This window comes from Marmota flaviventris, chromosome 6 (genome assembly GCF_047511675.1).
Source record: "Marmota flaviventris isolate mMarFla1 chromosome 6, mMarFla1.hap1, whole genome shotgun sequence".
In the NCBI taxonomy this organism is placed as follows: domain Eukaryota; kingdom Metazoa; phylum Chordata; class Mammalia; order Rodentia; family Sciuridae; genus Marmota; species Marmota flaviventris.
The window spans coordinates 41,103,029-41,115,006 of record NC_092503.1 but is presented as its reverse complement, the minus strand read 5'-3'; the positions used below and the strand labels follow the sequence as shown (position 1 = coordinate 41,115,006).

General features: G+C 37.3%; 1 protein-coding gene and 1 pseudogene across 2 annotated transcripts in view; both read left to right on the top strand.

Moving 5' to 3' along the window:
• Positions 1 to 1,517: 1,517 nt before the first annotated feature.
• Positions 1,518 to 6,022, top strand: LOC114106214 (large ribosomal subunit protein mL42 pseudogene; annotated as a pseudogene).
• Hsf2 (heat shock transcription factor 2) overlaps positions 5,956 to 11,978 on the top strand; it is a 43,322-nt gene continuing 37,299 nt past the window's right edge. For both annotated transcript variants that reach the window (XM_027953061.3, XM_027953060.3), the window contains exon 1: positions 5,956 to 6,117. In XM_027953061.3, coding sequence (XP_027808862.1) covers positions 6,025 to 6,117 — 93 coding nt within the window. In that variant the 5' untranslated portion in view covers positions 5,956 to 6,024. The remainder of the gene's footprint in view (positions 6,118 to 11,978) is intronic.

Genomic DNA, 11,978 nt, shown 5'->3' with positions numbered 1-11,978 from the left:
GAAATGGTAGTTGTCATGAGAATAGAGTTTTACATTTACAATATTAAAAGAGTTTTGGAGATTGTTTACACAATAATATGAATGTACTGAACTATTAAATTGAACACTTAAAAATAATTAACACAGCCAGGCCTTGTGGTGCAAGTCTGTACTACAAGTGATTTGGAAGGTTGAGTCAGGAAGATCATAAATTCAAGGATAGACCCAGCAATTTAGTGAGGTCCTAAGCAACTTAGACTCTCTATCAAAATTAAAAAAAAATTTAAAAAGCTGGTAATGTGGCTCATTGGTTAAGTATCCCTGGGTTCAATCCCCAGTACCAAAAAAAAAAAAAAAGTTAACATAGTGAATTTTATACAATATATATTTTACCACAATTAAAAGTAAATATAGATTTTTTTTTAGGCAAGTGCAGTGATGCACATTTGTGGTTCTAGCTACTTTGTAAGAGTAGACAGGAAGATCACTTAAGCCCAGATGTTCAAGACCAATCTATGTAACATAGTAAGACTCCACCTCAGAAAAAAAAATTGTTAAATACCTGTGTATAAAAATAATCAACAAAACCATCTACATGTATGTGAATATATATGTGTGTATATATACATATATATGTATGTGTGTGTGTGTGTGTGTGTATATATATATATATATATATATATATATGAATAAATCTGGTATTAGATTACCAATTATGTCAAAGTTGAAAGGATGCCACCAGGTGTCAAATGAGGTAATTTGTACAAATGTTTGGTAGGTTGTTCCAGTAGATCAAGAAAATAAATGGTATAGAACTTATACGGAGGAAATGGGAGTTCTTCACAGAGTGATGTTAGGAGGTCTTTATCATAAGAGATTGGAAATATATCTTGGAATATATCCTTAACCACTAATATCTGAAAGGTGCCATGCAATTAAACCTACAATCCAGCACTGAAATTTAGTTTTCCATCTAACTGAACTCATAGTTCAATGTAAGGATCTGTTTTGTTGCTTCAATCTGGAGAATTTTGCCAGATTTACATTCTTGATGACTAATCTAAGCCAATTTGACTATTTCAGTGATTGGATATTTTGTAGTCCCAAAGAATCAGAATTAGTGAAAGTCGACTCATTTTCTTTTCACAACGGTACCACCAAGTAGAAGAACTAAGAATCAGTTGCTATTCTGCCACAGTTACAAAGATATGTTACCAAAAATATGCAAAAAGCTAGTCCCCCGTTCTATAAACCAGGTGAAGTACACTGATGTCGCAATGTTCCAACATTAGGTCTCAGCAAATGTTCAAGAGAGTTGGTAAAATCTAGATATATTACTTTCATACTCTAGAGCAGTTCTCTGCCTAGAACCCAGGACTTTAGAAGGCCTTGAATATCCTAATGCATACACTCATTAAGAATCAAATAGGTGGAGGCGGTCTCCTGGAATAAAAATTGGTGTGCCTAGAAGCAGATTTTAAAGGTGGTTGCTCTTCAGAACATCTTTCATCATATGGTCTGATCATCTTTATAACACCATGGCAGCGATAGCATTCAAATGGATGATACCAAAGAGAATTCTCTGGAAGCATTTATTTCCAGTTCAAAACAGTGCTTTTTCTGGTGTTTGTCATAAATCCACATTTTCTTCTCTTCCAGATGCCTATACTTGCAAAGTAGAGCTTGCTTTGACATCTGATGGCAGGACATTAGTATGGTGTCCTATTCTGTGGATATCCCATATGAACATACACAACCTATTCCTCAACCAGATCCTGTGCACAGTAATGAAGAAATACATGATCAAGTGCTAAAAACCAGATTAGAAGAAAAAGATGAACACCTTGAGCAAGGACCCATGATAGAAAAATTTAGGAAAATGTTCTTTACTACTAAACATCGTTGGTATCCTCATGGACAGTATCATAGACGTGGTAAGAATCCGAACCAAAAGACAGATGATATTGAGACTCCTGGGAGAATCAAAGAAAAATGTTATCTGGTGTCTCATTTGCCATTTGAGAAAATGCAATCTACTGTATTCACTAATATGTTATTTAGTAATATAATAAAATGTCTTTTCATATATTAAAAAAAGAAAGAAATATGCCCCTCTATCACTTGGGATGTAGCACTCAGTGTTGGCATCCTACAGTTCTTAACATCACTCCATCTCCTATGCCTTTGAAATACAAGATTTTAGGTTACTCTACTTTCTATCCATGCCAGAGACAGAACTGTTTCAGAGTAAAAGAGAGTTTATTTTTTGAAGCATTTAATCCATTTGATTTTCTTTCAAAATATTAAATTTAAAATATTATATTTATGTGAATAGTTTTTAAAAATTAAAATTTATTAAATATAATTTATTGAATTTTAATTTTGTAACAATTCTGAATATAACTTAAAATATGAACATACCTAATTTTTCAACATTCAACATTTATTTTTAATAATTTTAGAAAATAGATTGGTTTTTAAATACATTTGTGCTTTGAGTGCAATTACATTTTTAATAGCTTGATCAATAACATCCATACAACACAGATTATGTAACAATTTTGATGGTGACAGCCTAATCAGTGACTTTGTTGAAATAAAGTCAAGAAAAAATAATTATATGGAATAAACATGATTTAAAAGTTATGTCTTTATTCATTAATTATTTTAAACATCACTGTTCCATTAACAGAATACCAGACAATAATAATTAAATTTGATCTTCTTGGATATTTTACCAAACATGTCTTTTTTCTTTTTCTTTTTTTGTGCTGGTGATCAAACCCAAGGACCCATGCTACCAGCACTCACTCTACCACATCCCTAACCTATTATGTCTTATGAAAACTATGGCAAAAAAATTGTAGGAGAGCCTCATTTTTACTTTCACCCCAGATCACTCAAATGCTTTGATTAAGAGGATAAGAATCCTAAGGTCAGGGACAAGGGCACCTTCAGAAGAAGGGTGTTATTGTTCAAGTATCAGGATTCCCAGTTTAGTCCAAAGTGGAGGTGTACACTGTTCTTAGTAAACACAAATATCCTGAACTTCACTCATTTCACACACAAATTCATTTTCACATATATTATCCTAATTAACAAAACTTTGATGCTGATTTAAAAAAAAAAAGAAAGAAAGAATGCTTTCAGAGAGTAGGAATTTGATACATCTTTCAAATGCTAACCAATTGCCTCTGGAGTGTGTATTCTTAATTAGAGTATTTCAACCATTAACTATGCCCAGGGTGCAAATTACAATTAAGGGTCACACTACATCTTACTGTTTAAGTAGGAGTATTTTAGAGTAAATTATAGCAAATCTAACAATCACCACGTATAAGGGCTTTATAAAGCAAGAGTTCTGTCATTAATTAGCAAGTCTTTAATGTGTCCCAACAAGTCCTTGATTCAGACTTTGATCTAAAAGGTCAGAAGTCATTCAGTTCTATCCTGGCCTTTTCAAGGAAAAGGAAGCTTGACTAAATGGATGGTTAGCGCTTATCTGTGTATTCATTGATTTATTCAACTAATACTTATTGAGTTTAATGTATACAAAACACTGTGATAGCTTTGTAGGTGAATGGATGTAATTATGACAGTCTTTATATTAAAAGTATTTTCACAGTCCAGTATAAAAAGGCACATACATTTCAATATGATGTAATAAGTGCTATAATAAAGATCATCAAGGAAGATTTCACCAAAGAGATGAGATCTGCATGCAACTGACCTTGAACGTTAAGGAGGAATTTAGGGTATAACGGGGAACCAGAAGGGCTCTCCAGGAGAGGCAACAGTGGTGGAAATATACAGAGGTGTGAAAGAATGTGACTTGTAAAATAACACCAGTGAAGCAGTCAGGTGTGGCTAAGGCTAAGGTGTGAAGAGTGCTGGACCATGACTCGAATAGTAGGTAGTATCAGAACACTGAAGGTCTTTCATGCCATCTTAAAGGTTTAGATTTAGTTCTGGAAATTATGGGAAGCCACTGAATGACTTCAAAGAGAAGATAAGGTTTTCAGATTTGTGTTTTAGAAAGGTATCTGTATGATTGTGGAGAAAAATGTCAGTTCGTTGAGTTTCACTCTGTGAAGTAAGTATAGGAGGTATTTTCACTCACATTTGATGTAAGAGGCACTAGATCTGGTAAATACCATTCCAAAATGGAGAAAAATCAACACATTGTCCAGAAAGGAAAGTAGGTAGAAACCTCTGTGTAGTTCATCTTTGGCTTCAGTCTTCTTATCCTTGAAAATAATTATTAATCACTAAGTCTGGTTACACTATTGATACCAGATTTTTGCATAATTGATTGGATCAGAATCTGAATCAGGTACTTTGAAGCTTCAATGATTGGATGGTTGTGGGGATTGAATAAGAGCTGTAAAGCCCTTGTCATATATACAAGCTAATCAAATAGCACTTCCTTTATTACTTGTATCCCTTCATACATCTGATTTTGTTTCAGCGAACAAGCCAGTGCTGAACACAAAGTCAGTATTCAATCAATATGTGCTCATTGGAAATTATGTACATTTTTAAAAATAGACTATTTTACATATACCTAGGAAGGAAACTAATTCTATAGTGAATTATCTTTATTTGCAAATCTTATTTTTTGCTGACTATTGTAAAAACTAAAAGTTTAATTTTGCACAATTCTTCATACTTTCAAAGAATTTTTCAGCTGTATTATTAGGGAAACTATGGGAAAATATATTCTTATCTCCAAGGAAGAAATGGGAAAAAAACTTTGCAGATACATTAAAGAATTCTTCCAAATGACACAGTACCAGTGTAATTTAACATACACTAAAGTGTCCCTGAAGCTGAACCCAAACTCAGACTTACTTTTTCCTTGCCCAGTAATTTTTTTCCATATGCCAAACTATTTCAGGTAAATAAAAATGTACCTACAGTGTACCTGAAGGAACAATTAATTTGACTAAAATAATATAAAGTATTAGACAATGAGCTGGGCCTGGTGGCACAGGCTGTAAACCCAGCAGCTCCAGAGGCTGAGGCAGGAGAATTAAAATTCTGCAATTTAGTGAGGCCCTTAGCAATTTAGGAAGACCCTACATCAAAATAATAATAATAATAATAATAGTAATAATAGTAACAATAATAATAAAGGACTGGGGATGTGACTCAGTGGTTAAGTGCCCCTGGGTTTAATTCTGTTACCGCCTCCTAAACTCCCCCTCATTCTCCTTCCCCCCTCCCCAGAAAAGAATTAGGCTAATTCATTTTAGGCTGGGCACAGAGTAGGCACTGAAGTTTGCATAATTATAAACAACATGTAACAGCATGCCTATTACAGTGCCTGGTTTACAGTAATCCGTATTTACAAAATAGTTATTGTTTAAATTCCTCTTTTCTATAAATATTTTAAAGGAGTCGCTTTCCCCTAATTAAAATTTAAGGATAAGGTTCATTATTTTAACAGTTTCTATTTGGGCCTAACACATCACCTTGGAAAGCTGCCCTCTGCCTCGCGTGATTTATCCCTTCCACTACCAGGATGCAAATTACACTTTGCTTGCTAAACTCAGGACTCAAAAGCCCCTGTCGGCTTTTTATAGCCCTTTCTGGCACAGCCAGAGAATTCAATGCCCTTCCCAATAGAAACAACTAAGCGCCTTCTCCTAAGCTGAAGGTCCGCTACAGCGAAACCTCCCGTATAAAAAGCAAATGAGAAGGCAGCGCCCCCTTTAACTCCCGCCCATCACGCTGGCAGCATCCAATCACTTTTCTCTGTGGCGCGGCCGGGGCCTAGGACTGGCTCCGCGGAGGACCGGCGCGAGACCAGCGCGCATGGGCGGAGCACAGAGATTTGTCTGTCACGTGCGGTCGCCGGGCCTCCCAGCCTAGCTGAGCACCCGGCGGGGCTGGGTGGGGGGCGGGGCCCGAGAGCTGCTGCGCCTGCGTGGTGGGCGTTCTCGGGGAGCAGCTGCTGCCGCCGCCGCCGCCGCCGCCAGCACCACCACCACCGCCGCCGCTGCGTTCGGGTGTAGAATTCGGAATTCCTGCGTCTGGTTAACAATGAAGCAGAGTTCGAACGTGCCGGCTTTCCTCAGCAAGCTGTGGACGCTTGTGGAGGAAACCCACACCAACGAGTTCATCACCTGGAGCCAGGTATGGTCGGGCCACCGCGGCCTCCGAACCGCCCCCTCCCGCTCCCTCCCACGGGGTTGTCCCTCGCGGCCTGCGGCTTGACGCTCCCTGCCAGGCCCGCGGCGCGCGGCGGCTGTGCGGCACCGCGCGCGGCCTTTGCGCGCAGCCTCTAGAGGACCCCTGGTATTGTTCACGAGGGGAGCTGGGGCCCGGCCGCATCGCTCGCCGCGGGCCGCGGTGGGGGAGGGGCGGCCCGTAACGGTCCGGCCGGGTCGCGTTCCGAACCGGCCCCGCGCAGCCTAGGCAGTCGACGTACCTAGGGCGCGGGAGCCACGTTATTGCACACTCATCCTCCATCCGGCTCGGGTAGGGATCGGAACCCGGAGATCCAGGCCGGGCTCTTCGGCGCGGGGTTAGCTGGGGAAATCTGTACCCTAGCGACCTGACCACACGCACACACCCCTCGCTTTGCATCTGGGATCTTTTATGAGGAGAGCTGTCGGGGGAGTAGGTGGATGTTCAGACGCAGGCTATTTATTATCAATGGCTTTTTCAAACATTAAATAGAAAATGGCAAAGTATTCTTTGGAGACGGGCCATTTGTGTAATCGGGTATTTTATAATTATGATAATGAAAGTGCTAATAGACCGTGTTCAGTAACTTGATGAGGAGCTAAGGGTGAATTACTAAATTTCCCCAAACAGTTGCCCGCAGAATGGTATATGGGTGCCTAGATTATTTGATCATGACTCTGCTTCCAAACAAGGATAACCCCACTCAAGCCTCTTATCCAGTCTGGTCTAAGTTTCTCTGTGCATAAGATGGATGGATGGGTTGCCTCCATGACCCGAGACCCTTTCTAGTTCCAAACACAAAGATTCTAGACAGAATGATTATTAACATCGACACTACGTTTACTTTAGTAGACACTTGGATTATTGGAATCAATTTATGAGGCATTTTGGGTTTTTCTTAACTGTAGATGATCACTTAGTTGGGAATATTTTCATGTATGGAGTTTTTGAGAACAAGTCAAAACTACCAGCATAATGCCTGACACCTGTTACATGCTAAATGAATGTTGTCTCCTTTTTTTTTTCTTTCTGTTTCTTTTCTTTTTATTAATAGTTTTCAATTTTATTTTTAATAGTGTACCATATCAAGCATATGAGACTGACTATTCTTAGTGTCATTTATTCATTTTTAAACTTTCTAGTGTTTAATTTTCTTGTGTTGTCAACTGGATTTTTTTTTAAACCCTTCTGGGTGAAGCTGTGCGTATTAAGCATTTGATGAATTCTGTACAGTTGTGCAAGGAAAGGTGAAAATAAGAAAGCCAGCCACTAGGATGTACTTAAAATAAACAGATGTCTCATGCTTTTCATCAGTCAGAAGGATTAAAAGTTGACAAGGATGGATCAGCACAGACTGTTACTCATCTATGTATTCATGTTAGAAATTGGATGAGGTACTCTTTCTGCCTGAGCTGACTTTATCATACCTTTTTGACTTGGAAAAGCCTTGTTTGTACTACTTAGAAATGGTACCTAAATATATTGGTAATTGGTTTTAATAAAAGGTTATTATTATGTTAGTGGCAAGTCCAATAAATTCTCATAAGCCCAATATATTAATAACATTGTTATTTTCTCTGCAGTATCAAATGCAGAGTTTCATACTCATCCACAAATACTTAATTTCATGAATTTTAAGGCAAAGAAATAAGACAGTAATTTTTTATTCCATTATTAAATTATTAAGTCTTAGCTTTTTTTTTTTTTTTTTTTTTTTTCCTTTCTTCACAGGGGATTGAACCCACGGGCATTTAATTGCTAAGCCATATCCCCAGCCCTTTTTATTTTTTATTTTGAGACTGGGTCTCAAAAGTTGCTGAAGCTGGCTTTGAATTTGCAGCCCTCCTCCCTCAGCCTCCTGAGTCACTGGGATTACAGGCGTGCGACACGGTGCCCAGCTTAGTGTATATTTTAACTACTCATTTTTTCTAATATACCAGTAGGAAAATGAAAATGAACTCAGGTCTGTGTCTGTGCCAGAGTTACAATAGGTGTTTAATGTTTGATGAATGAGTGAAATCCCTGTGCTAGTGGTAGAAATGATAAAGAACATTTGAAAAGAATTTTAGAAATCATCTAGTTTAACTCCATCTCACCCACCATAATTGAGGATTCTAGGCTTAGACAGGTTGGATTACTTAGCTATAGTTACACAGCTAGTCAAGATTGGAGATCAGCCTCTTAACATAGATTTCTGATCCCCAAGGTCAATCTTCTAACATAGATTTCTGAGCTCCAAGATCAATATTCCACCAACTGTACTAAAATTAATATAGAGATTAGCACCATATTTAATTTTTATTTTATTTTTTTGGTACCGAGTATTGAACCCAGAAGCACTCAACTGCTGAACCATATCCCCAGTCCTATTTTGTATTTTATTTAGAGACAAGGTCTCACTGAGTTGCCTAATGGCTCACTGTTGCTGAGGCTGGCTTTGAACTCAAGATCCTCCTGCCTCAGCCTCCTGAGCCGCTGGGATTACAGGTGTGCTCCACCATGCCTGGTTCCATGTTTAATTTTATACGAAAATGATGTCCATGGGGCTGGGGATGTGGCTCAAGCAGTAGCGCGCTCACCTGGCATGTGTGCGGCCCGGGTTCAATCCTTAGCACCACATACAAACAAAGATGTTGTGTCCGCCGATAACTAAAAAATGAATATTAAAATTCTCTCTCTCCCCTCTCTCTGTCTAGAAAGAGTTTCTCTCTCTTTAAAAAAAAAAATTATATCCTTCACAAATTAGTGGATAAATCTGGATAAATGTTATCTAGTACTAACCTAGTAGCTTAGTGCACCTGCCTATCTTCAATCTTGCTGTCACACATATTTTCTAAAAGCAGTGCTGACACTGAAAGGTAAAACTTTTAAACAGTGATGTTAGATGAAAAACCAAAATAAGTTACCCTCATCTTTTAAAAGTTGCTATTTATAGTTGTTTCTGTTTTATTTATTTATTTTCCCATACTTGTGCTGCACTTCTGTTGAGGTAATTTAGCATTTATAGTATCTGATTGAAAATCGTATTAAGGCCTTTTAGAAGAAGCAGATGTTTTGGGAACCAAGCAATCTTTTAGGCATTTTTTCCCCAGTGGCGGAAAATAATCTCTAACTTGAGTGTAAGGCAAGGACAGAAAACTCACCAGCTGCAATTTGGAAAGTTTGGCTTAACAGTTCTAAAGACTTACGTAACTTTAGTTTTTCTTGAAATTTGACAAAATGAAGTGAAATAATCCTCTCTTCATTAAACAGAAATAATATTGTGAATGATCAGAATTATACTAAATTTGTTACTGACTCAAAATTTTTAATAGGTCTTTAGATCCAAGGTCTTTAAGAAAAACACACTATACATATTTCAGTTTTTCCTTTATTCTCTCCCCAAACAAAAAGTTGTCTTTTTTTTCTTTTAAAACATTTCTCGTAACTTCAAAACTTCATATAATAGTTCTTTGTTCTGGTAAACAATTTATTTCCACAGTCAAGGAAAGAGATAGTATTTTCAGACAACCTAAAGCATGTTTTTAAATGTAATATATCCTAAAGAGAAGGGCACATGTTTAGCTAGGAAGAAACTGGGGAAACCTGATATTCAGAGACAAGAGGTTATGGAGGTTAAATGAAAGTTCTTGTCATTGATAGTGAAGAACAGTTTTTACTGCTATTGAATGTTGATAATTATAAAGTAGAATAAAAGAAGGAAATTACTGTAAGGTCAGTGTTCTTACCTTTGTCTCTGTTTCTCAAATTGCTTGAGAAGGATGCATGATTTCACTAGAGACCTCATACCTATTTGTTCCACTTTTTTGTGCCTTTTGGCAATTCTGTAGTATTCTCAAATCAGCACAGATGAATAAAGAAATAGGAGGTGGAGGGAGCAAACCAGAAAACTGTAGTGTTTTCTAGCTGTTTTGAAGGAATTTGAATATCCCGGCAACCATTGCATTATTTTGATACTGTAGAGTGAAACACAAACATGGCAAAGTAAGGGTAAAATCCAAGTTAGATGGGCCTGCAAAAAAGTTGGAAGACTCATTTGCAAATTATTTTTCTTTGTATATGTAAAAGAGGAGTTAAAGACTTAAGAAATAATTGGTGAACATTGAAAAGTTACAGACTTGTTAAAGTTGCACATTTATATTCTGGAAATTGTTTTCAGTGAGCCTAAAGTATTAGATTATTTGTAAGAACATTTTGAGCATTCTACACTAAGAGTGCCAAAAGTTTAATTTAGGCAGTAGCAATGGCTACTGACTACTATTGGAAAGTTTGCCAACATTTATGGGTAAGGATGGAGGAGAAGGTACCAATCTCTTGTCCCATTCAGTAATGGCTTTCTGACCCTTGTAAAATGTTTAGGGAGAAGGGAGAATTCACTGTTGAATTGCTTGAGCCTCATGGGTTTATGGCAATAAGGTTGAATTTTTGTACTCAAAGATGTAATTTATTAATTTTAGAGTAGAGACTGAAGGAATACCAAAGTAGAGACACAGAATGATAGGAGTGAATGAGGGCTTTGTGTGAGGAAGACAATGCAGATTTAAATAAGAAACTTTCTTCTTTATTTGATATTATCCAAGAGTTGAGATTCGACAGATATGATTGAGTTTATTGAACTAAAGATTCATTTAGTAAGTTAATCATAAATATTTGTTGTGGACCTGTTAATGCCCGTATGCTAGGTACTAGGAATTTATTCAGTAGTGAACCAAAGTGCTTTTGTTTGTGGAGTTTACATTCTAGTAGAAGGTACTGATAGATAAAATAAGCCAATATGAATAACTGAGCAGTGATAAGTACCATAAAGGAGAGCAAACAGGTTAACAGTCTGTCAGTTATGATCCAATCAAAAGACAGCATCCACAGAATATTTTCAATAGGGAAAGTTTAATAGAATTACTATTTCATAGGATTTGGAGTAAAGAAAACTCTAAAGAATATAGGAGTAGTTAGTAGGAACAGTCAGTATTGGTATAGCTATGATAATGCCATAGTAGGGACACTTCCCTCAAGGCTAGGATCCTGGCCTTGTTGGAGAAAGTGTGGCCATATTTCACTGAATGGAAGAGAAGTCATTTGTGTTGGACTGGTGGAACTTACTGGAAATCTGACATTTAGAACTCTGAGCAAGGATTGATAAGCTACAGCCCAAATGCCAGTCATCTGTTTTATGAATTTAATTGGAACATAGCCGTGATCAGTCTATTTATATATTGCTTATAGCTGCTTTTTTTGTTACACAGAGAAAATCTTGACCTTATCAACAAGCAAAAAAATATTTATCTGGCCCTTTTAAGAAAAATTCAGCCCCCTGTTTTAGAGTAAATTTGTTCTTTGGATTTCCATATCCAAGTGTGAATGTTGGGAGAGGTGTTGCTAGGGACATTTCACTGCCCAAGGGTAAGAGGGAGTGACAGGGAAAGTTGCTGTCCTTTGTTTGCTTCCTATCATCATGCATTACAAGAGCTAGGTGCTTGGAGAACCTGTTTGCAGGTTCTCTCAAATATCCTCTACCACAAAAGAGTTAATTGTGGAAATTAATTCCATGTTTGCAGAAGAGCAATAAATTGATAATTGGCACATAAACTGAGTGAAATTTGTGGATATTCGGAAGGGTGAGAAGGAAAGCTGTATTAAAGAGATGGCATTTGAGCACAGACCTAAATGATTAGAAAGGGCGGATCACAGAAAGGGGGAATAGCAAATGTAAAGTCCTTGAATATGGAATGTTTAAGAAAGTAAGAAGGCCCATGTTGTTGATATATCTTTTAGAGACTAGGAGAGAGAGATCAGAAAAGTAGAAGCAG